We start from the raw sequence: 25902 nt of genomic DNA, 5'->3' as shown, positions 1-25902 counted from the left end.
TCCTCCTACCCCTGGCAACTACGAATCTGCTTTCAGTTTTTATGGATCTGACTGTCCTGGATATTTATATAAATGGGATCATACACTATGTGAACTTTAGTGTCTGGCATGTTTCATTCAGAACAGTGTTTTCAAAGTTCATCCATTGTTGTAGCATGCATCGGTACTTCATTCCTTTTTATGGCCGAATGCTATTCCACTGTGTGGATATACTATATTTTGCTTATCTGTTTATCAGTTGATGAACATTTGGGTTGTGTCTATCTTTTGGCTTTTGTGAATTATTTTACTATGAATACTCATATACAAGTTTTTGCTTTCATTTGTTTTGGGTATATATCCAGGAGTGAAATTATTGGGTCATATGTTAATCCTAGGTATCTGCATTTTTATTAAGCTGCTTTTTATCTTCCTTTGTAATCAAATCCCATGTTATATGATTAGGTTCAGTTCTAACCTCATGAGATAAAGGCTAGAACTAGACTAGAGGTTAAAGGCATGGACTCTGGGGTTAGCCAGCCATAGATTCACATCTTTGCTCTGCCACTTCCCCATTGTATGAACTTATGGGCAAGTAGCTTAAGTCTTCAGTCTCAGTTTCCTACCTCTAAAATGGGGCAATATGGTGCCCATTTCTTAGGGACATCGTGGTTGCTTAGTGTATTTATATGTGTGTTTAAAGTGCCTTGTGCAAAATTAGCATAACAAACTCTTAATAAGCTGTAGAGAACATGATCATTTTTATTCATCCAAAAGACAAGCTATCTAATTATGTTAGAGATGAGGCAGAGGGTAAACTTAACCCCAAATCCTCAAACATTATGAGTAATGGGACTGCTTTGTGCCCTTATTTTTAGAACATGCTTAAGGCGGTCAATGCGACCCAGAAGCAGACAGACTTGGTAAAGCTCCATGAACAAGCCAAGAGGAACCTGGAGGGAGAAATCCAGAACTACAAAGATGAGGCTCAGAAGCAGAGAAAGATCATCTTTCATCTGGAAAAGGAGCGTGACCGGTACATCAGCCAAGCCAGTGACCTTACGCGAAAGGTAGCTGCTCAGTGATGCTGTGGGTGGAGCAGAGGCACGTTCCTTCCTCCGCATTTCTGATGGTCACAAACTGTTGCAAAGAGCATTTATTCAGATTTCTGCTTGTAATTTGTGTGAAGATTTGGGAGGAATGATGTGGACGAAATATAAGCTGTTTCCGAGCTGATCCTGGGCCACATTGTGAAAAGCACAATGTTTATGCTCGGTGCTCTCTCATTTCTACTTTCCAGGGCCCTCTTCCTACTTCTAGGTTCTCCCTCTTCTCTGTTGCCCTGCTGTGCAGCATCCCTGGGCTGGCACCAGGGCTGCCAGCATCATCTCTCAACTCTCCAGTCTCTGCACCCACCCACCATCTGTCACTGAAACTTTTGTCTCCTCAGGGAAAGGACTCCAACTTGATGTTAGGAGAAAAGCATCTAATTAAATGACCACAAGTTAAGATGTGAGTGACTACTGCATCTGCTAGGTGTGTCAATATTCAAAGAACATTTTTTATTCGAAAACGATTGTGAACTCCTGCAATCTCAGCACTTGGGAAGCTGAGGCAGGATGATTGCTTGAGGCTGGGAGCTCACAAGCAGCCTGGGCAACATGTCGAGACCCTGTCTCTACCCAAATAAAATAAAATACAATAAAAAGGAAAAAAGCTATTGTGAGCTGGGCGCGATGGCTCACATCTGTAATCCCAGCACTCTGGGAGGCCAAAGGCGGGTGGATAGCTTGAGGCCAGGAGTTTGAGACTAGCCTGGACAGCATGGTGAAACCCTGTCTCTACAAAAAATACAAAAATTAGTCAGGCATGGTGGTGTGCTCCCATGGTCCCAACTACTTGGAGGGCTGAGGTGGGAGGAACGCTTGAGGCCGGGAGGTGGAGGCTACAGTGAGCTGTGGTTGCAGCACTGCACTCCAGCCTGGGCAACAGAGTGAGACCCTGTCTCAAAACAAACAAACAAACAAAAACCAATGGAGGAAATCCACACATTGGGGAGCTGAGTTCTAGATCTCTGCTTCTTATGAACTGTTTAGGAGAGAGAAGGCTCGAGGATATATGTCTCCAAGAATGGCTTTGGAGATTTGGATTTCATTTTAGCCAGCTGTCTTAGTGCATTGCCTGCATTAAGCATGAGTGGTTAAAATAGTACTCTCTTTAATGCATTCATAGATGGCATAGAGCAGTGGTCTAGGAATGGGGTGGGAGGCTAGGAAATGGAGAAAAGTTTTAGTTATGAGGCTGATAAGAAAGTTTGGGAGAAAAGGCTTATTTAATCACCCTTTCTCCCCCTAGCAAGATGTGATCTATTATGCAAGGTAAGCCCTCTCTTCCATCTCCTCAATGAAATTCAGGTTACATTCTGTAGTGCTTACCAATGCTCCTGCATGCTTACATTTTTTTTTTTTTTTGGAGTGAAATGTCAAAGAAGGTGACAAGGGGACAGCCAATATTTGTATTACAGAAATAAAGTGGGAAACAAGCTTTACTAATAGGAAGTCAGCTTCTTCCCACTTAGACTAAATCAATGCCTTGCAGATGCTTTGGGAAGGGCCACTGGAGGAGCGCAGTGCCTTGGCTTTGTCTAACTCTGCAGGACAGTGATCCCCAATGGATTCTTACACCCTTAATTGGGAGCCATTGGAGCAGAGCATATTTCTCTTCTGACTTAACCATCTTAGAAGCTCCGGTAATTGATTTACTGACTCTGAGGACTCGTTGTCAGTTTAGGCCCTGGTATTATCGAGCTTGGACTTGCACGTTAGCTTCTGTATTCATCAGTTTACACTGCACAAATAACCTTCAAACCTTAGTGGTTCACAGCAATAAAGATTTATGTTTTGCTCATATAACTGGCCTTTGCAGGTCAGCTGCATCCCTGCTTTTTGTCCTCTTCTTTCCAGACTGACTCTGTCAGGATGCCCTGGCCTCTGGACAAAGGGAAATGGTGAAACAGTGGACCCTCAGGGTGCTTCCAAGCCTCTGCTGACAAGGGAAGGGCACAGATCCTACCCACTCATATTCCACTGGCCAAGCAAGGCACAGAGCTGTGCCAGACATCCTGGGCAGGAGTGTGGTCCTCCTTAGGGAAGGGCCCTGTAGGGTGAGGCAGCAAATACATTTGAACATAAAATGTCATCTGTTGCAGCCTCCAGTTTCTTCTTCCTGATAAGCAATTTCTCTCCATTCCGAGGTGCCATCACACCACCATCAGAGCTAACTCTTAAAAATTCCAGTGTGGTTTTATTATTACTCTGGATATAAACCTCTATCACCTCTCCCTGGGGCAGGGCTTCCTAACACTTTTCACATCACAGCATATGTAAAAAATTACATGTTGATACAGTTTAGCTCTGTGTCTCCACCCAAATCTCGTCTTGAATTGTAATCCCCATATGTCGAGGGAGGGAGGTGATTGGATCATGGAGGAGTTTTCCCCAAGCTGTTCTCCTGATGGTGAGTGAGTTCTCATGTGAACTGTTGGTTTTATAAGTGTTTAGAAGTTCCTCCTTCATTCTTTTCTTTCCTGGTGACTTGTGAAGAAGATGCCTGCTTCCCCATCCACCATGATTGTAAGTTTCCTGAGGCTTCCCTAGCCAGTGGAACTGGGAGTCAATTAAACCTCTTTTCTTTATGAATTACCCAGTCACAGGGAAGTTTTTTGTAGCAGTATGAAAATGTACTAATACACATGTCAGTGGCACATGGGAATAAGGAGATTAGGCTGTTTAGGGCTGGAGGAACCAATCCAGGGATGCCAGCTGCCCAGGTCCCACCTGGCCATCCTGTGGGTATAGTAAAATCAATATTTTAGCACATATCTGAAACCCATGCAAGGCACAGCAGTTGGGATACTCTGCATTAATGGGATAGAGTCCAAGCTCTTTGTTCTCTGTGGAAAGTTCTGTCCTTTCTCTGCATGGCATATTCCTATTCACCCTTCAAGACCTAACTCAAATGCTCAGTTCAAGCTTCCTCTGATTCCTTATGGGCAGAGCTTGTCACTTCGTACTTTTATGGATTTGTTAATGTCTCTGGAATGATGATTATCAACCTATAGTGTAATTATTTATTTGCGTATTTGTTTTATCCACTTTATAGTGAGTTTTGGGGGCAAGGACTTTATTTCATTCATTTCTTTATTTCTAGCATCCTGGCACATGAGAGACACCAAAAAAGTATTTGTTAAACAAATGGATAGATGATAAGTGGTAAAAAGAATGCTGCCACTGATTTTAATATACAATTGTATATTTTTCTTGGCTTCCTTGTAAAAGAGAGATTCGGATACCAAGTTTTGTTGTTAATTGTTTTCACAAGTTCTGATATTTAACCGCGCATAATGTCTTACCTAAATAATTTAAACACAAGTTCTTAAAATATTGCCTATCACCCACAATTTTTCTGTGTCTTGCTTAACCCCTGTCAGCATATATCAGTTGCTATGCAACTTGTGCATCTCTGGACTTCTTAAGGATATGTATGTCTCTTTGTCCCCTTCTCATATTTCTTTCTTTCTTTACTGTCCAACACACACACACACACACACACACACACACACACACACACTCATTCTCACAAACAAAAAGCTCCCTTATGTGCATTCTATTTGTATGGTATTGAGAAATAATATCAAAGGCTGGGGAAGATGTCATGAAACTGACATTTTCATCTACTTCTAAAGTGAGTATACATTGTTCCAAGTTTATCTTTTTGACCCAGAATTTTCCTTTTTAAGAAAAAACTGAATCTAATGAAAAATAAGAAATGGAGAGATTTATAGGAAAGAATATTTTTTCAAAACATAATTTATAATAATTAGAACTAGGAATCAGCCCCCCCAAAGGTTAAATAAATCATGTTACATTTATTTGACGTAGTGTTATGTAGCTGTTAAAATCATGTGTTTGCAAATTATTTTTAAAGATGGGAATATGTTTCTAATATGAATCTGAGAAAGACAATGCAAAATTATTTGTAGAGTTTGTCTCCAGTTTTGTCTGTGTGCATACAAAAAGGACTGGAGACATACCTAATTTGGCTCCTCCAATGTCACTAAAGAATATTAGAAATTGGGAGGTGGACTGGGACTTGGCATGTCACTGTGTTTCTTGCTGTTGATTTGAAAGTGGATCTGCCACCACCCTAGGGTACTAAGAGTTGGGCAAAGGTAAACCCCTTCACCTTAATGGCATTGTTCTTAGGTTGTGGTAAATCCTGTCTTGCTCAAGAATGAATAAAGAAAAAAGCAGCCTAACGGAGCCTATGGGAAAACATGCCTGAGAACCAAAGAAAGAGAATGGCTTCTAGAAGCCCCACGGTAAAGGTCTGGCTCTGAAAATGCTTCTATGGCAAGAACTTTAGGTTGAACCCTTTGAAATTGCCTTTTTGTGGTAAATAAGAAACAATTGACTATCAGCAATTTCATAAGGTTCTTAACCTAATAGAAGAAAATGCAGAGAAAAGGTTTGGCTTCCTTCAAAGAGTGTAAGTATGTAAAACCTGGTGCCAAGTTTCCCCTTGTGGGAGGAACAGTCTTTGTTTAGCAAAATACCTTGATATTTGCCTTGGTTTGAAAGGTGAGGCTCCATGAACCAGAGTGAAACAGTCATGTGAGAAAAGTAACAGGAAGTGGGAAAGGAGGAGTGGGTGGTGAGCAGGAAATGGGGAGTAGATGGGGAAGAATGGGAGAGGAGGGCACACAACGTCAGCATCAAGGCAGTAGGCTGGGCGCTGCTGGAAGTGAGGAATTCCCTGAGACAGGAATGATGGAGGAATTGCAGAAAACAGTGATGTCCAATATTTGATTTTAAGTTCCTCAAACCTCCGGTGGCAAATCTGCTACATCAACCCTGCATTGTGATTGCACTTTGGAGGCACAGGCATGGGGTGGTGAGGATGTGAGGTGACACATCCCAGAAAAAGGACAGTATGTGCAAGAGACAAGATGCACCCGAGAATCTAGAATGCTATGGCAACAGCAAACCAGAGCCACAGCCAGTAGAAGAAATGCAATTCCTCCAAGAATTCATGGAGACATTAGAGGGTTTGGGGGCTTCGCAGCACACGGATGGAAAGTCTAGATTTGTTGTTGTTGTAAAGGACAAGGTGACCCCAGTAGAATACAGGACTATCACCTGAGTTATAAATCCAGCATGGTGTTGCCTCTAGGAAAAAGCAAAGATGAAATAAAAAGGAAGAGTTGGACAAAATAAGGATCAATTGTATAAAAACTAAAAAAAAAAAAAAAAAAAAAAAAGGCAGATTTAAAATCCACACCAAAGTTAGTAAAGAACAGAATTGATTGTTGTGGAAAATGGAATCAGGCCAGGTGTGGTGGCTCATGCCTGTAATCTTAGCACTTTGGGAGGCTGAGGCAGGAGGATCCCTTGAGGCCAGGAGTTCAAGACCACCCTGGGCAACATGGGAGACCTGGTCTCAACAAAAATGATCATAGAGAAGATAAGAGAGAAGAGGGCAGAGAATAGAAACCAGCCTACAGAGAGTTGGTTTCTGATTATGGAAATGAGCCCCTAGTCAAGGATGTAGTGGGAAAATATTTTCTGGAGATGAAGAAAGAACTGTACAGGCTGACCATGTTCCAGGCAAAATCAGTGACAGGAGACTCTCATAGACTTGCCGTAGAGGAAAGTCCTTTTGTGTATGTGTTTCATCTACAATAATGGAGAAAAATTCTCTGTGAGAATTTAGGCAAGAAGAAAAAGCAGATAGATGCCTAGTTACCCTTTTTTGTTTTAATAGGAAAATGAGTGGAAGGAACCATATTAACATATTAATAGTGGTTATCTTTGGGAGATAAGGATACAAATTGTTTTAATTTGTTCCTTTTTTGCTTTTTCTTTTTCTTTTTTTTCTTTTCTTTTCTTCTTTTTTTTTTTTTAGCTATTCTAAAATGGATGGGCTGGGCGTGGTGGCTCATGCCTGTAATCCCAGCACTTTGGGAGGCCGAGGTGGGTGGATAACCTGAGGTCAGGATTTCAAGTCCAGCCTGGCCAACATGGTGAAACGTTGTTTCTACCAAAAATACGAAAATTAGCTGGGTGTGGTGGTGGGCACCTGTAATCCCAGCTACTTGGGAGGCTGAGGCAGGCGAATCGCTTGAACCTGGGAGGTAAGGTTGCAGTGAGCTGAGATCATGCCATTGCACTCCAGCTTGGGTGACAAGAGTGAAACATCATCTCAAAAATAAATAAATGAATAAATAAATAAATAAAGAAAAGAAAAAGTAAAATGGATATGTATTATTTTAGTATCCTGATTTAAAAAATAAACACTATTAATAACATTGCCTTTCCTTCGGGGACCAAATAAAATTCCACCTTTCCCAAGAAGCTTTATTAAAAGTGATCTCTAATTCCTCTGTATTTGGCTCCCCTCTGGCAGTTGAGGAGGGCTGTGTGCACATAACTGTTATTTACATATGTCTGCCTCATTCTACACACTGGCTTCTTGGGGGTGACCCTTATTCAATTTTGAGTTCTTCATATTACTTATTTACTAAGTAAATACTCAAATATTTTTTGAACTAAGAATGAATGGAAAGCATAATTGGACATCTGAGTTAGCTAGTCAGAGGCTCACTTTTAAGTATCTGTGTCAAGTTATTTTCTAATAATATATTTACTTATGACAATGGGTCTGCCCTTCCTTTAAATTCGTGTGAAACATGTTACCACGATGGACGATTTTATGTGAATTATCATTGGCATTTTTAGCTGTGAGTGACTTCCAGGCCTGGTCTCTTCCTTCTGAGCTGCAAAACAGAATCAACATTTGCCTTCTTGGTCTTTCTTGCTTAGAGAAAGAAAAGTGAACTCGAAGATGCTAAACTCCTACATTATATTGTATTCATTTAGCTTGGCATTTGCCAGTGAGAAAGAAGACCTGCTTTTGTGCCTGAACTGGATGGCTCAGAATCCCAAACCTTTTCCTATGTGTTTATCTCTGTCAACACTTGCAATAATAATAGTGCATGATAAATAGCCACAACATCTCAGTGGGATACAAAAACAAGCACTTATTTCTTATTCACACACCTGCAGTTGACAGAGGTTCAGCTGACCTAACCTGGGCTTGCCTGGACTTGGCTCTGGGATGTGGGTTGGGCTCAGTTCTGGACCACGTATTTCTTATCCTCCACGTGCATGTTCTTCTCATGGGGGAAGGAAGGAGAACAAGAGACAAAGCCACGCATACAGGCACATTTCGTGTCTCTGTACTTGTCTAATATTCTGACCTCCCATTGGCTATAGCGAGTCACATGGCCAAGGCTAACTTCAACAGCAAGGGAAATGCACTTCTCTCTTTAGGTTGTGGGACAAGGGGAGAGAGTGAACATTTGTTAAACCGTAAGATAATCTACCCCAGGATTACAGCAGTTTTTATCCTCATGATTTTCCTTTGCTGCCCTCTAAATTTCACTATTCAGATAAATTGAGAGGCATGAGAAATGGCATGGTAAGTTGTGATCTACCATATTTCCTGCTTTCCGAACTTTTACATGTTCTAGGTAAAACCATTCCTAGTAAATTATTAAATCTGCTGAACATTTTTCACATGATGCACTTGCCTCATTTTAAGATCTCCCTCTTTTTTCATTTCAAATATTAAACTTCTGGCAGTCACCTCCCAGACATTTTATAAGCCAAAAAACATTCTTTTGCAACAAATCCCTAACAACAAATTTCCTAGCTCTTTGCTCATTTGCCTGTAACAGTGTCAAGCAAAGCTCTTCGGGACAGAGGTTCCAGGAAATGAATAATAATGTGCTTTCAAGGACTTCATGCAAGCAAAGAAACCAAAAATTGATTAAAGAAATATTGTCCACTAGATAGATATCTTCATAATGAAATAAAGCTCCTGTTTCGTTGATGTTAATTTGAATTTTATACAGAGCCTCTGTAATTGGGTAGAATCATGGAGAGAGGAATCAAGGGAACACAAATTATAAGCTTTTTCTATCATAATAAAGGAAGCATACTTCATATCATTACTTTTCCTGCAGAACAGGATTTGATTCGGAGGAAAATCAAATTAACTTTTTAAAGTACTAGTATTATGTAATGTGACATAGTATAAACTATCATAATAATTTGTTGACATTTATTAAATCATTAAATTGCTATATGCTAAGTACTTATATGCTGGCACAGACGTATATTCTCTCACTTAAATCCTCATAATAGCCCTGTGAGATAGATATTATTATATCCCCCATTCATAATATAATATGTTATACAAATGAATCAAAGCCATAGATATGCCTCTCTAAATTCAAGATAGAGGGTAACAATAACAAGGCAAGAAAAATAGGGAAGACTCAACATTTCACAGGCCGGGGCGCATAGTTGTTTTCTATTTTTGCAGAGTGAGTTTTTCAGTTTCATTATGAAGGTAAAAGCATTGTCAGCATTCAAACCATTGACATCAAGTCAGAAAAACTTATTTGAGAAGTTTATTGTACTGATAATTCATCAAATTTACATTAAGGGGTTCCAAATGCAATGACCTACTTTCTAATCCCACCTTGGTCTATGTGATGTTTTGGCTTTGTTGCAGTTTTCCTGTATGCATTATTGATTTCTATCTCACTCTTATTTCTATTGGCAGGTTGTTTAAACAGCAAAAGAAAAGGTAGGAGTAGATTATAAACTGAGGCTGTACTTTTGTCGCTCACTGTAAGCATTTTCTGGACTCCCCTGAAGCCTAGGAGTGCCAGGAGCAGCAATTCTCTGGCTGTAATAAAACTTTCTATATTTGGATGTGATTTATCTTATGAGTTGGTTTGAGGTATCTCAAAGTGTATATTAATTAAGCTCCAGCCCCACAGCTGGCAGCCTGTGTCTTTGATATACCACTTCTAAGGGGGGCAGCTTGCTGACAAGAGGTTTGGCTACTACTTAACACCCATATACTTCATGAATTTTCAGGATTTGAACTTCTGCATGACTTTGGCCTGAATGATTTCCATAAAAATAAACCGAGTCCCAACACTTAGAAATACATTGCTTGTAAATTGTCTTTTCCGTTCGTTTCAATATTTGTTAATTCCTTTTATCTTCTTGGTGTCCTGATGGGTTCTTATTACTCCAGCTTCAAGAATCCAGAAGCAAGTTTGTGACTTTTGTGCACGTTGTCTGCAGAAAGACAGACCATGCTAGTTGGATGCTCAAAAAAGAAATGCCCCTGGCTACCTCCTTTCTCTGTGGCATTATTCTCCCTGTGCAAAGAATTATTCTTGTTCTAGCATCTCTGAAAGTGACTGAACAAACAATTTTTTTCCTTTCTCTAACGTGCTGCTTGATATTCTGAATGCTGATGATTCTGTTCAAAGTATTTTCAATCTATTAAGCATTAACCTTTCAGTCTTAGATTCTCCCATAACACTTGGTGCATATCTCAGTTTACTGGTTATATCCATTCCTTGATTATCCATTCTATGGTGAAGTCACTCCCTACAAGTGAACTTGAGGGTAGGGAACGTGTCTTATTCTTCTTGCTATCATGCGTGCTTTTACAGTGCCTGCCATAGACAGGTCTTCAGTACCTGTTCATGGAGTGAATGAATAAATGGGGAGTGAATGAATGAGTGAACAGAAATGTACTCTGTTCACGTTACGAAACCAACAGAAACCTTGAGATTAAAAAAGAACTAAAAAGAGATGTAGGCCTAGCTCACTTGGGAAAATGCATGCAGAATCCTAAATGAAATTCCAGCAAACCAAATTCAACAGTACATTAAAAGAATCATCCAGTATGACCAAAGAGGGTTTATCCTGAAGCTGCAAGGATAGTTTTCTATTAAGAAAGCTATTGCTGGTGGTGTGGAAATGTAAAGTGTTACAGCCATTTTGGAAAGCAATCTAGCAATATCTATTAAAGTTGAAAATATATATGTCTTTTGAGCCAGCTATTCCACTCCTGGGAATGCATCCTACAGAAGTAAAAGCACAAGTGCATGAGAATACACATACAAAAATGTTTCCTGTAGCATGGTTCAGAGTGGCAAAAAAGTGGAAACAAAGTTAATGCCCATCAGTGGAGAAGAATTAAATTATGATGGCACACCCATGCTATAGGATATTATGCAACCTTTAAAGAGAATGAATTAGAGTGATGATTTCTACAAGGTATTATTCGATGATAAAAAGGAAAGTGCATAAGAGTAATTATAAGATCCCATTTGGCTAAAAAGTAAAAACAAACCCCAAAAAGCAAAACAGAAAACAAATAAATCTGTGTAGTTGTCTATTTACTCATTGAATAACTTTGTAAATATTACTTATTTTGATCTGTTTCCTTCTTTGTAAAATTGGGGGCATTAATAGTACATATCTTAGAGGATCTTTGAGAGATTAAAGGAGCGAATACATGTAAAATATCAGGTACATAGAAAGTAACTGATGAATATTAGCTATTATTATTAGGTTGTAGACCTGAATAGAATATGCAGAATCCAATGAAAAATATGGAAGAATACATAGTAGATTGTTAACCAGTTTTGTTTCATGCAGAAGAGGGGCTGATGTTGAAGGGAGAAAGAAAGTTCAAGTAAATAAGGAAAATAAATGTATATTTCACATTTATGAATTTATTTTAAATTATGGCACATGGAACTATATATAAAGAAATTAAAATATTTTTAAAAGGAAAAATCTGTTACTAGGTTTATCAAATCAATTGACCCGATAAGAAAGAATAGTACAAAATTATATACATTGAAAGACATTCACTAAAATGCAATCCCATCCCTCCTTAAGCACCTGTAAAAAAATTTTGAAAGGTGCTTATTTAAATATATAAAGGATAAATATTTAAAATAATAGTCATCATTAACTCTGATAGGGAAAGAATAGAACCGGACTTCTCATTTATGTATTTTCTGGGATGGTAATTCTGCAAGTGGAAAAAACAGATTCTTGTAAGTGCAATAATTTGGAAACATGTTGCTCACAAGTAGCCCACACCTGAGTCATGGTGAATATCAGGATGGCAGAAGTCTAAGAGGTCCTTTTCCACCTTTCGTTCTAGGTAAACTGTCACTTCCTCAGAGATGTGGGCCCAGAGACATGGCCCTGTTTCCTCATATGTGTCCCCTTTTCCTCCATGCTCTGTTACATTGCTCTGTGTCCTCCCATTGCAACCATTAATTAAGGGAACACCAAGAAACACAGCGAAATTTTCTTAAGAATTTTCTCCTTATGTGCTCTAGCCATTATTTACATGGTAGTTTCCTTGATTTAATCAAATTTCTTCGTGAAAATTTTTCTTCTTAAGGACTTTTTAAAGAAGTTTACCTTTAAAAAAGCAACTTCTGTGGACATTGCAGCAAAGAGTCATGATGACGTCATTGCTACTGTGTGCATGGCTTGTTGAGAGGTATTGACACATGGTGGAATTTCAGGTGCTGGTTTTTCATACTTGCAAAAATGAGGCAGTAGTTCTTGCATCCCATCTTTCCTGGAAGTATTTTGTGCACAATAGAATGCATTTTTACGGAGTGCTTTTCAGTTCCCCTGATGGAGTGAGTTTAACATTGGCAAGATAGCGTTATGATTGCTATCAAAGTTCAAAGACCGTTTTTCTTTCTCGTGGTTAATTTTATAAGCAGCCAGTGTGGCCAAACAGCTGGGTTATCTCTTATCTTTCTTAGTGCTTTGTGTTAAGACCTGTTTAAGCCTTTTTTTGGGGGTAGGGTGGTCAGGAGAGGTTTTCAGAAGTGAAAGAATTTCTTCTCTTTTTTTTTTTCTTTCTTGTGATCACAAAATAACTGCGTTAAGCTTTATACTTGAGCAGAACTCTAGTATAGATAAAATGTATGTTTGCTCCTAATCAGTTGGGCTGAATTTCTGTGTTGTACAGCAGTGATTATAGCCACTGTCAGATTTTCTGATTACTGGCATCTCTACCAGCCACCCTTAGATAAAAAACTCCATTTGTCCTGAACCAATAAGCACAGATGGGCTATTTAACCACATTCATATACTTCTTTCACCTCCAGGTCCTTATGAACATGGAAGACATAAAAGTTCGTGAAACGCAGATTTTCGACTACAGGAAAAAAATAGCTGAATCAGAGATTAAATTAAAACAGCAACAGAACCTGTATGAAGCTGTGAGATCAGACAGGAATCTGTATAGCAAAAATCTGGTTGAGGCTCAGGTAAATAATATATTTATGTCTTTACGTTTTGATTTATTTTCACCCTGCATTTAAAACAGTTTCTGTTATCCTAATGGCAGAATTTAGAATAGATTAAAAGAAAAACTCATGGAATTCACCTGAAAAGATCAATTTACGCAAAACTATCAGGTTATTTGAAATGGAAATGACACATCTTAATAGGATGTGGAGATCATGGTCCTACTTTTAATTATTATGTAGAATTACTACTCGTCTTTCTACTTTTTTTCTTTTTTGAGATGGAGTCTTGCTCTGTCATCCAGGTTGGAGTGCAGTGACGCGATCTTGGCTCACTGCAACCTCTGCCTCCCAGGTTCAAGTGATTCTCCTGCCTCGGTTTCTTTTTTTTTTTTTTATTATACTTTAGGGTTTTAGGGTACATGGTTTCTTGAATAGCTGGGATTACAGGTGCACGCCACCATGCCTGGCTAATTTTTGTATTTTTAGTAGAGACAGGGTTTTCACCATGTTGGCCAGGCTGGTCTCAAACTCCTGACCTCAAGCGATCCACCTGCCTTGGCCTTCCAAAGTGCTGAGATTACAGGCATGAGCCACTGTGCCCGGCTCTCTTTCTAATTTTTAAAACTGCTAATAGCTACCATGATTCAGAGGGCAGCAGCATACTCTTTTGAATTCCAGAGCTTCACTTCAAAATCTTTTAGTTATATGTTTGCTGTGCTTCCAATTCCTTTCGTAAAAGAAGGAATAAGGTGTGTGTGCATGTGATGTTCGTTATGCATATTTTGTGTGTATCTCATGAGAATATTTTGAGAGTTAGTACTGTAAAGTACTTTGAGGTCAATGGGCACTAGAGACAAAGGAATAGCCTAGTTGTAATTGATCAAGAGACCATTGTTTTGAGAGAGCGTCCCTTAAAAGCTCTTAAATATATATTGAACTTCCATAGGGACGATGATGTCTAATTCACTTTCAAACATTTCCCCTTTCATTTTGTTAGGATGAAATAACAGAAATGAAGAGAAAGTTAAAGATTATGACCCATCAGGTAGATGAGCTGAAAGAAGAAATCTCTGCCAAAGAGTCCGCGCTTGTGAAGCTGCAGCTGGAACAGCAGCGAATAGAAAAGGAAAAGGAAACATTGAAGGTACTGACCTCATAGTAAAAGCAAAGGTCCAACAGTTCATCAGCTCACTTAGGCAGCCTCCAGTCTCACTGAAGGCAGCAAGGGGCAGGGAGAACAACCACGCCTGCCTGTGGTCACAGTTGCTAGTTACCCAAACCAAGCACACAAGGCACCAGGAGGATGAGCTTTACCACCTCTAGGTCAGGGTTCTTTACAGGTAGTGCTGCTAGGTAGAATGGGGGAAGGGAGCAGTGGAGATGCACACACACCCCTTTCATTTATGCGAGCTATCATACATCAGTGGGAGAGAACCTAGCAGGTCGGCAGTGCCAAGAAGTCCTTGAACTTACAAGCTCGCTACAATCCCTCTGCATTCACAACCAAGTACAAGTATTGTGCTCAGACCCAACCCTCCCAAACTCCTCCCTGGGCCTTCTATAAGGTGATGCTTTGTACCTCTGTTTTTTACTTTGTGTGCGTGTGACTTTTCTATCTGCAGTCTTATCAACTGGGTGTTAGAGCTCTGTTATCACTTGGTTTACCCTTGACCAGGTTTGTAGTTTAGTTTACCTCTGTGGGTGTAAGAACTTTGCAGCTGCTCTTCCAGGGATCATCTCTGTCTTCATATATCTTACTAAGACATATCCTTTAAAATATAATAATTTAGGATATTCTATGTCTACTAACATAAGGACCCTTTCCAAGAATACAAAGCAAATAATTATGCCATTTTAAATCCTCTAACCAAATATGTTTTACTATACACACCACTAAACCTAATGTATTTTTCTTTTTCCTATCCAATCCAATAGATTTCCCTTCCAATCCACTTGACCAAGGATTAAAAAAGGAACTTCTAAGAAAATAATGCCACTTTTGTTATGAAAATATATGTGCAGAATACTCATAGGTGCTTAAGAGCCACTTGCAGAAACGGTTTACAACAAATTAGAGACTGGGGACCTTGTTTCTGCACATATTAGCTTTCAAAGATAGTCACTGTCTTGAAAATTTATATCTAGTGTTGGGCAGGTTCAATGCCATATTTTCTAGATTCTAAGATACCATAGTTTGAAATAGGCACTCTCAATTTAATAATGAGTTTTGTCAAGTTAATGATAGGTTTTCATGGAAATAGAATTACTACATTAAATTAACTTAAAGCTCATTTTATTTGAGAAAGATTAAACTGTAACGAAAGTGCATGTACAAAAAAGATATTGTAACTGATATATTTACCTGTCTGAGACATTCATCTCCCCCACTCTTGCTTATGATAGAAAAATAATAGAAGATTCTGCATTGTTTTTTATATATAAAGAAATATACATATATTTTCCAAAACTGGAAAACGTTCTGCATCTTTGCCCATATACTCCTTGTTTGAAACCAGAGTTTTATAGAAAACGGTTTGTTCCACTGTGGAGCTTGTAGTGGGATAGGGTTTATTTATTGCTGAATGAATCGGAAGAAACTTATTTTAAACATTGCTTCACCCATGAGCATTATGGACCATGTTAGCAATGCTCAACGTAATCCATTTGGTGCATCATCTCTTTCCCTTTAAAGGATGGTGTTGGGTCTCATCTCTTACTTTCCCTAGTAATGCTCTATTCAAAAGATTAATTATTACTCCATAATGGGGTCCAAGTTGGAACTAATGTCTTTCTACAAAATCCTGCTTTAGAACAAGTGTCCTATACAAAATATCAATTATTCCTAATTCCTCAGAGTTTGACTTTAGCTAATATTTGTTTCATTTATGGCCTCTGCCATCAGGTGTCTACATAAAGCTCCAAAGAAGCATCATAATATAATAAAATACAGGGCAATAAAGTCCTGTATCGTTTGGACCTGGGCCAGCAGATTTGGCAGCTGGTGAACATGAAGGATGATTAAAAGGCTTCTGCTCCAGAGACTGCTCCAAATGGAGAATCCCAGGTCTGGATGGCTTTGGGTCATCGATTATAGGAAGATGATTGCTTTGGACTTACTGTGGAACTGGGATGCCCTTTCTCCCAGCATTTCCAATTAAGGCAAGAATGAGGAGCAGAGAGAGAGGCCTGCCTGATTTATTATTTGAGGCTATCCAAGGGTGACTTGCAATGGTGCTCCGACTGGATAATGTTGGCCTATCATTAAGCCCGTTTGACATTCTCCAGAAAAATATGACAGCTCAAATGTTGAGTTTTAGCCTTTTGACTTTTTTAGCCTAAGAATGAATCACATTTCACACAGGTCCCTGGATTTCATGCATCTGAAGTCTGCCAACCAAAACCCTGAGGGAAAGGGCAGATTTTCTAGTAACTTCGCTTCAAGAGACATTTATCTTATTATTGCGAGTTGTACGAAGCTACGCGGGTACATAATCCCTCCCGGAGGCGCAAGCCCTTGCCTGCTAGGTAGCCTGTGAGGTACCCTTGGACAGGACAATCCAATCTACGACTTTTCCAAGCTGATAGGCAAACGACTGTCTTTAGTAGGTCATCCTCATCTTCATTCATCCCCTTCAGCAGACAAATCTTGTCCTTCCCTGTTTCTTTTACTATTTCTGTTGCTACCAGGCTCCACTGATGCCTGAGGATCCTGTACACTGTCAGCACATTATGGTTATGACAGGATGTCAATAGTTCTCTGTAGATGTTGCTGTGTCTGCATGCATCTGCCCATTGTGTCCTAGGCTTGTTTCATCAGCACTGAAGGAACCATCTCATTTGGAGTGTCTGCCTTCCAGTCCTAACAAGCCCCTGATTCTGTCTTGTCTCTTTCCAATCATCCTACATGTATCTGACAGCACTTTGATTCTTGGTGAATAACTCAGCAGCAAATTCTCTGTGTCCAGAGCTCAGCACCACATTAGGGCCTGGCTTCAGGGCACCATATTCTTTTACTTAGTGGACTCTGTAGCCTGCCATGGAAAGGGAGCTGTTATCCATGAGAGAGAGAGAGAGAGAGAGAGAAAGAAAGAGAGACACAGCCTAATTATTCTCATGGCTAGAAGACTTCAGGTGGTACTATTTGTTTTGCTAGATTTAAACAGATGATTTCTATGAAACTCGTGTTGAGATCATGTATGAATGGGAGAAATTCTATAAGTATGACTCTTGAGATATGATTTATGCCCATAGCCAAATCTGGTTACAGATAATCCATAATGCCTATTGCAAAATTGTATAATTGTGGAAGCAGTGAGTAAAGGCTGTGTCCTGCCATCTCATTACAACTTTATACCACCAGTAACACTTGGATAGGTGCAGAAACCTCAGGTCCCACCTAGGGCATTGCTTGATGAGCTTTTGAATGCATAGTGGTTGCTGCCATCCTTCCTGGGTGAGATGGCTCAGATTTATAACTGCTAAATGCATTAGACCCAAGGTATTTTGTTGATGTTAACATTTTCTGCCAACGTCTAATGCCACATTTTGTTTACAGCCCATAAATTTATGACATAAGGAGACCACTCAGAATTTTGATATATTATGAAAAAAGTACCCAGCAATGCCAAATGCACGAGTGGTTTTACATTTCAGACAGATACTTTTACACACTGTTGATTGCATTTTAATATAACAGGGGTTTCATTTCGTTCTGCTGATGGATTCTGATCAGCGCTTGGCACTTAAGAACAGGGAAGTGAATGTTGCACATCTGGGAAAATAAAAGTTTTATTAAAGAAAGCATGAGCCAAACAGGTATTTTATTGCTGTCTTTGCTGCCACCTTAAATGATTATAGAAACAGAAAGGCTGGTTCTTTGCTCTCTTTCCTAACAGACAATCCCCCCAAGTGGTATATACTAGATGAGATCTTTTCTCAGTAAGTATTTCCTTTTGCTTATCCCTAGACCAAAACATATTTCTTGAATGAACAAACAAAATGTCATAAAAGAAACCCTTGGTTTTATAGTACCTGGTTGCATTCGGTTTGTGACATTACACATCTGTTACGAGGTACACAGTATCTTTTACTGTTTGGATAAGTCTGAGGTGTAGAATTAATGACTTTTGGTTTTCATGGGGCAGAGACAGACCGTAACTAAAGTTGGGTTGGTTTAAAGGCACTTAAAAGTATGGGGTTTCCATCATCTTGGTGTCATTTCTGGGTAGGCGGGGGTCCAAATACTGACTTGAAGGAAAAAATTATTACTCTTTTACTGACATTTGCCAATTTGCAAGCCATTGACAACATGAAACCTTAATATTATCTTGTCATCTCCATTGTGATTCCAGCATGGGGGAAAGCAGAGCTCTTCCTCCTCATTTGCTTCTTCTTGTTCTGACCTGGTCTATGATATCTGTCATCCATCCCAGTTAGGCATGGAACCTCTCAAAGGCATATTCTTCTTTCCTGTAACGTATGTAGCTTTGGTTCCCCCACTGCATGCCCTATATAGTGCATGGCACACAAGGCCTTTCCCTGTCTGGCTTAGCTGTTTGTGAGACTTACCTCCAGCTATTCCCTACCTAACTCTCTAATTCAGCCATATTGGCTGTTTCACTGCCTGGTGAACACACCAGTTACTTTTTAGTTTGTATGCCTTTATTCCCACAAGCCTGACTGTTGAATGCCCTGCTCTCACAACACATACCCCTCCATGTTGGCAATATCTGTCAACTGCCAGTGACCTGACTGGTTCTTCCCTCTAAACCCCAGGCAGAAATATAAACTCCTTTATGTGTACACGCATGTCCTTTTCACATAGGTAGATAGCATTTTCACACTTGTTGGTTATTCATCATCTTCAATGGATGGCGAATCCCTCAAGTCTTGCTTATCTTCTATATTTAATTTGGAACTCTTGGGTGGTGACAGTAGAAGGAGCATAGGCTTTGGAATCAAAAGATCTGGGTTGGAATCTCAATCTGCTATTTAATAGCTCCATGACCTTGGGCAAGTTATTTGCTTTTGTCTCTATAACTGCATTAAATGGAGATAGGGGTAGCCACGCAAATGCCTAGTATCATGTCTGGGATATGGTAGGTCACAAACAAACTTGTGGAATAGAAGTGAATGTGTGCTTTGATGAGACAAATTGTCCTGCTGAAACTTAACAGTCCATAGCACCCTTTCTCCATAATTCCTATGATTTTCGTATAAACTTAGGGGCCAGATTCAGGTCTGAGCTCTCTGAGAAAGCATCCCTGTTATCCCCAGTCTAATGATGACTTTTTCTTTGACCTCCCCTAATATCAATTCACTGTCTGTGTGATAATCAAGATGCTGAAAAATTATTGTCTGGACTTCTTAATATTTGCATAATATTTGTCTATCTTATCCTCTCATTGGGGTTGGAAGTGCCATAGAAGTAGGATCTACAGGGTGTTTTACAAGATAGACAGTTATTATCTTTGACTAGTTTAATTTTGCTTATGAAGGGCTTTACCTTTGCAGTTCATGTGCTGGTGGTGTTAGGGCCATTACAGGAGCTGGTACACACAGAGGCCTCCCCTGTCCTCACCCCCACATCCTGCTCTGCACTATTCATTGTGAATTCTCCTGGTGTTTAGCTGGTAAGAGATGAAGTGCTGCTGAATACCAACGAAGCCCTTGCTACACATATATAGAAAAATGATAGAAATCCCTCAAGGGCACAACTCAGAATAAACATGATGACTGTAATCTGCATTGCTATTTCTTTATGAGTGTGCGTGTGTGTGTGTGTGTGTGTGTCGTAAGCTTGTTTTGCTTGTGAGAGTGATCAAACTGTGTTAAATGAAACATCAGAGGAAAGAGTAAGAAGCACAACTGTACATCTGAATCCGGGCCCTGTCGTCCTGGTTTGTGCTGTAACGAATTGAAATTTGCCTGTATCTTCCACTCTTTGTCAGGCTGAGCTGCAGAAGCTGAGACAACAAGCCCTGGAGACCAAACACTTTATTGAAAAGCAAGAAGCTGAAGAGAGAAAACTCCTGCGAATAATTGCCGAGGCTGACGGGGAGAGGTTGAGACAGAAGAAGGAATTAGACCAGGTAGAGCACCTCCTTGTCAGACTTGCAGACCTTGTCAACAGACACGAGTATTTAATTCCACCCTTCGAAACTTCCTTCCTCTCCAAGCTTTGCCAACCAGCCCTATTGAAAGAACAGCAGCAGAGACCCATCTCGTGTTGATTAATTATGAAATATTCACTCCTTTATTTGACTTATGAGCACTTCCCATGTCTTAGTCACTCCTCTAGGCACTAGGGACACGTTGGCCACCAAGACAATAAGGTTCATCCTCAAGGAGCTTGCATTCTAGTATAATACAGTTGCTCACATATAATTGCAATTAATAATTACATGATTTGATCTTGACTGGGTGTTCACATGTATGTGTAAGATATGCCTCCCTCAAACCTTATCACAATGTCGGCACATTACCCATCCAACATGAAAAAAATGAAAAACAATTTGGGAGATAGAAACCCAAACGCATAATTTGGGGGTTAGAAATTTAACTACTCTGAGGGACCTGGCAGAGAGAAGTTGGCCAGTGCAAGACAGAAGGAAGTAGTGGAACTTGGCAAGAGCTAGCCCACTAGGAAGTCATTCAGATTTGAACATTTATAAATATAATGGATTTGGAAATAAACAAAACGATACACACATGGGCTATGGATTATTAAGTAATTGGACTATTATTATTATTTTTGAGACAGAGTCTCTCTCTGTCACCCAGGCTGGAGTGTGGTGGCACCATCTTGGCTCACTACAACCTTCTCCTCCCAGGCTCCAGTGATCCTCCCACCTCAGCCTCCCGAGTAGCTGGGACTACAGACATGTGCCACTGCACCTGGCTAATTTTTATATTTTTAGTAGAGATGGGGTTTCACCATGTTGGCCAGGCTGGTTGTGAACTCCTGGCCTCAAGTGATCTGCCCGCCTTGGCCTCCCAAAGTGCTGGGATTACATGCATGAGCCACTGTACCCAGTCTTGGACTATTATTATTAATATTATTAAGGATTATCTGTTATATGATGTTTTCAAAAACTCTAATGGGAGGGGTCCAGCTCTTTCCAGTGCCCAGCCCATGTGGTGCCCAGTACATATGGGCATTCGATAGATACTCATTGAATGAATGGTGCTGCCACAATGAAAAGCTAAGTCTTCTCCTTCCCTGGTGACTATGCCCCTCCCTACCTTCCTAGGTCATCAGCGAGAGAGATATCCTGGGGTCTCAGCTTGTTCGGCGCAATGACGAGTTAGCTTTGCTCTATGAGAAGATCAAGATCCAACAGTCTGTGCTGAATAAAGGGGAGAGCCAGTACAACCAGAGGTTGGAGGACATGAGAATCCTCAGACTTGAGATCAAGAAGCTTCGCCGGGAAAAGGGGATTCTTGCCAGGAGTGTGGCTAATGTTGAAGAACTCAGGTAATAGATAATAGAACTCAGGGCTGAGGGCGCAGCGCAACGTGGGGAGCTCCTAAAATCACTTCGTAGTCATGCTAGTTGCTCATTGAAGATCTTTATTGAGTTGTACAAAATGAAGTTTACAGGATGAAATTATTAATGAATAATAAGAACAGCTTTTCCATAACATCTCCATTGTGCCCATGCTGTGTCAGAAAAATGAACCAGCTTCCTTTCAGGGGGGGTAGGGCGAGTGCAAAAAGGTTTTTAAAAAACTGTATTCTGGATTTTACAAAAGAATTTTCAAGGAAATTAGGTACGATTCAGAAATTTTTTCCCCCAATGAGCTTTCTTGAATTTCTTTAATAAGTCAGTATGCAAGAGAGGGAGCATCAATATTGAAATTTAATCTGGTAACATTTGCACATCTTTTTCTTGGAATTATATACAGGAAGAAAAGAGGTGGAAAATATAATTTTATCACTACTTGAAAACTTTGTTTCCTTAGAAGGCGGCCAAATTTTATATCTCACTTTGATTTATCTCCTGCAGCTTTCACTTTAGCTTAGTGCACCTTCTTCTTTCTTTAAATCTTGCATTACACAAGATCTATTTTCCCTTTGGGAAAACGTCACCATGTTTTATATAGGCAATTGCAGGAAACCAAATAAGACTCCTAGTATTTTCTCAGTAGCTATCCTTATTCCCCACAGACTTGTAGATGAACAGTATCCTTGACCATCTTGGAATAAGGACATGGTTTGGATCTGCTTCTCAAATCAATTGGGTTAGAAGATAGTTTGGATATTTAAATGCAATGAATATATTCAGGAATAGCGAGGTTGCCACTATCAAGGATAGATCAATACTTTTTCTTTTTTTTTTCTTTTGGAGTTGCTTGTATTTCAGATGATGAAAGTAGTACAAATTCATTGTAGAAAATGTGAGAAATGCAGAAAAAATATAAAGAAGGGATTAGAAAATCACTCATAACTTTACTACCCAGAGATACCACCATTGACATTTTGGAGACAAATGGATTCATTCTAAGTAGCTATTGAATAGTCTCCAAACCATCACTAAACTTGTCAGCCATGAGTTATTTTTATTACATACACAAAGGACCAAATTTTATCCATTCCCATTCAGTATTGCTAGTTTGTTGATAATATATTTTATTTTTCTTTTCAATGGGAAGACAACTTAATAAAGGTTGGAGGCAAGCTAGTATGAATTTCAATCTGTCTTGCTACCTACAAGCTGTGTGACCTTGGGCAAGTCACTGAACTTCCCTGAGCTTTGGACTTGTAGTCACAATTAAACAGGAAAACAAATCAATGTGCCTAGGACAGAGTCAGTACAAAGCAGGCCGTCAAATACAGTAGCTAATATTTCTGCCCTCCCCTTCTGATGACATTCTAGAAAATTGAAGTGTTAAAAATATGCTTTTAATTCTAAGCAGCTTGCTCTGAGCGCCCTGTTGAGTGAACATCATGCAGTTAATTCTAATGGTTTGTCTTGCTAATGAGGGGAAGTTGTATTATTGGTTTAAATGAAGCGATTAAGTAAAAGAGATGGCTTAGTATTAGTAATCTGCACCCCTGCAGCAGGCGAGGATAGATAATAATATCCTTATTGCCCGTGTCGATGCAAGTGCTTGCTTCTTCTCTGCCTCCTAACATCTCATTCGATAGGGCGACAGCCAGCTCGCAACACTGAGGATGGCTGTCGCATATTACCTATCAACTAGAGATTTCTGAAGATTTCAGCGGTGTGTTTCAGCCAGAGCTAGTTATTCAGGACTTTTTCAGCCATCTGTGTAGTTGTGGAACTCAAGATAAAATCTCATCACAACTTCTAACTTGGATTTCTCAATCCGGGCTGCGTGTGAGAATTGCCAAGATGTATGAAGCCGGGGACCCATGCTAGACCATTAAACAGAATCCCTCTAAGGTTTGGGTCCAGGAGAAGAGGTATTTTTCAAAGCTCCCCAGGGGATTTCAATGTGTAGTGAGGGTAGAGATGTATGCCCTAACTAGTGTTAGGTTATCACCTGAGCCTCAATATATTGCTGTCAGGTGCTGAGTTTGTGGACTGTAGCCTGTTCACTTATTACCACTATAGAGACATTCAGAAACATTAAAGAGTGTATTGAAACTGTCATAATTCACTGCTGAAATGGTTTGACTCTGTGTCCCCACCCACATCTCACCTTGAATTGTAATAATCCCCACGTGTCATGGGTGGGATCCAGGTGGAGATAATTGAACCATAGGGGTAGTTTCCCCCATACTGTTCTCATTGTAGTGATGTAGTGAATAAGTCTCATGATATCTGATAGTTTTTATAAATGGGAGTTCCCCTAGAGAAGCTCTCTTGCCTGCCACCATGTAAGATGTTCCTTTGCTCTCCCTTTGTCTTCCTCCATGATTGTGAGGCCTCCCCAGCCATGTGGAACTGTGAGTCCATTAAACCTTTTTCCTTTATAAATTACCCAGTCTTGGGTATGTCTTTATTAGCAGTGTGAGAAAAGACTAATACAATCCCCCTGCCCTTTGTTCTTTTTGTATATTATTGAGTATCCAGAATCATGACTCTGACTCTGAAGCCCTGGCACTTTTTTTTTTTTTTGAAAGCTTCTTGCAGAGCTCAAGAATTGATATCATCTTGCCCAGATTTAGGAGGCTGGTCCCAGTGTTCACAATATTCTCCCTAATTCCAACTTTTCATATAAGACATAGTGTGTATGCAACCAATTAAAGATAGGTAGGATGTTCAAACGGGTGGATAATTCTTTGTAAATTCAAGTTTGTCTTATTCAGACAGGAGTTTTTTCACATGCAAAGAGAATTATTGAAGGAGAGGACACGCTGCCGAGCCCTGGAGGAGGAGCTGGAGAATCCCCTGAATGTGCACAGATGGAGGAAGCTCGAGGTAACATCTGGCAGCGTGTTCTCCCCATCCCCAAATCTCTCCTCCTATCCTACGCGAAGCTTCTAACCTAAAGCACAACGCGAAGCGAGGTTTTATTTAATGCTATGCAAATTGTCACCTAAAATGTAAGGCTGGATCTGATGTAAATTGAGTTCTCTCAGAACCAGATGGTTCATTTGGGTTTTGTTTTAAAAGTCTTGCACAAAATCCTTTCTACCTAAAGAAAGCCCAGTGAAAGCTGTGAACCTGCCTCACCAATTGACATTTATTTTTCTGGCTTGGGTAGGTTTTGGTTAACCAGTTATCCTAAGGCTGCCTGTTAGTCTTGGATGTTCATGGCCTTTAATGATATTGGTCACCAGCACCTCCACCATCTTTCAATTGATCCTTGCATCCTTTTATTACTTACAGAAAATACAGTTTTGTGAACTGCCCTCTTTTTGAAAGCATTGCGTTAGCCAAGCCCTTTCTCTTAGAATCTGGGGACACAGCTAAAGTCCCATTGGTAGGGGATGGATAATCAACTTCATATTTAATTTTATTCTATGACTTTCTGATAGTCATTACCACCAGCACTGAAAATAATGGTTAAAGACAAACTCTGCTTATTCAAGAGAAAGCCATCTCTTCAGTTGTAGCTAGCAGTGTGGATGCCAAAAGGGCCTTCAACTAAATGAATGATCAGGGTGTTGGGAGATGTAAGTATGTCATATAAGATAAAGCAGGGCAGGTATAAGAAAGAAAATCAGCCAGGGAGATTTTTGTTTTTCTTTTTTTTTTTTTTTTTTTGAGACGGAGTCTCAGTCTGTCGCCCAGGCTGGAGTGCAGTGGCACGATCTTGGCTCACTGCAAGCTCTGCCTCCCTGGTTCACGCCATTCTCCTGCGTCAGTCTCTCGAGTAGCTGGGACTACAGGCGACCGCCACCGCGCCTGGCTAATTTTTTGTATTTTTAGTAGAGATGGGGTTTCACCGTGGTCTCAATCTCCTGACCCCGTGATCTGCCTGCCTCGGCCTCCCAAAGTGCTGGGATTACAAGCGTGAGCCACCGCGTCTGGCCTTTGTTTTTCATTTTAATTTTTTTTCTTTAAGAATGGAAAGGACAATATGTATTTTACATAGGGACCTTTAAAAGAGGGAAAAATAAAAATTCCTTTATTTTTGTTTTTAATTTTTATTTTTTCCTTGTAAGAAAGAAAATCAGCCAGGTAGATTCTTGTTTTCCATTTTTATTTTTTCCTTGTAATGAAGAAAGCATTAAGGATAATGCATTATAAATTGTTATGTAAACATGAGGCCTGAATTTTAACA

The 25902-nt window shown here is 39.8% G+C and overlaps 1 protein-coding gene and 1 pseudogene across 1 annotated transcript in view; both read left to right on the top strand.

Annotated features, from left to right (window-relative positions):
• The window catches only part of CFAP58 (cilia and flagella associated protein 58), a 103371-nt gene that overhangs the window by 27218 nt on the left and 50251 nt on the right, over positions 1-25902 (top strand). The window contains exons 9-14 of the mRNA XM_032169925.2: positions 858-1049; positions 13061-13222; positions 14202-14348; positions 20155-20295; positions 21457-21680; positions 24482-24593. Coding sequence (XP_032025816.1) covers positions 858-1049; positions 13061-13222; positions 14202-14348; positions 20155-20295; positions 21457-21680; positions 24482-24593 — 978 coding nt within the window. The remainder of the gene's footprint in view (positions 1-857; positions 1050-13060; positions 13223-14201; positions 14349-20154; positions 20296-21456; positions 21681-24481; positions 24594-25902) is intronic.
• Positions 20585-20698, top strand: LOC116466228 (small nucleolar RNA U13; annotated as a pseudogene).

The sequence above is a fragment of the Hylobates moloch genome, unplaced genomic scaffold (genome assembly GCF_009828535.3).
Source record: "Hylobates moloch isolate HMO894 unplaced genomic scaffold, HMol_V3 SCAFFOLD_3, whole genome shotgun sequence".
Taxonomy (NCBI): Eukaryota; Metazoa; Chordata; class Mammalia; order Primates; family Hylobatidae; genus Hylobates; species Hylobates moloch.
Note: the sequence above shows the minus strand (reverse complement) of the source record. Positions and strands in the feature narration are given on the sequence as shown.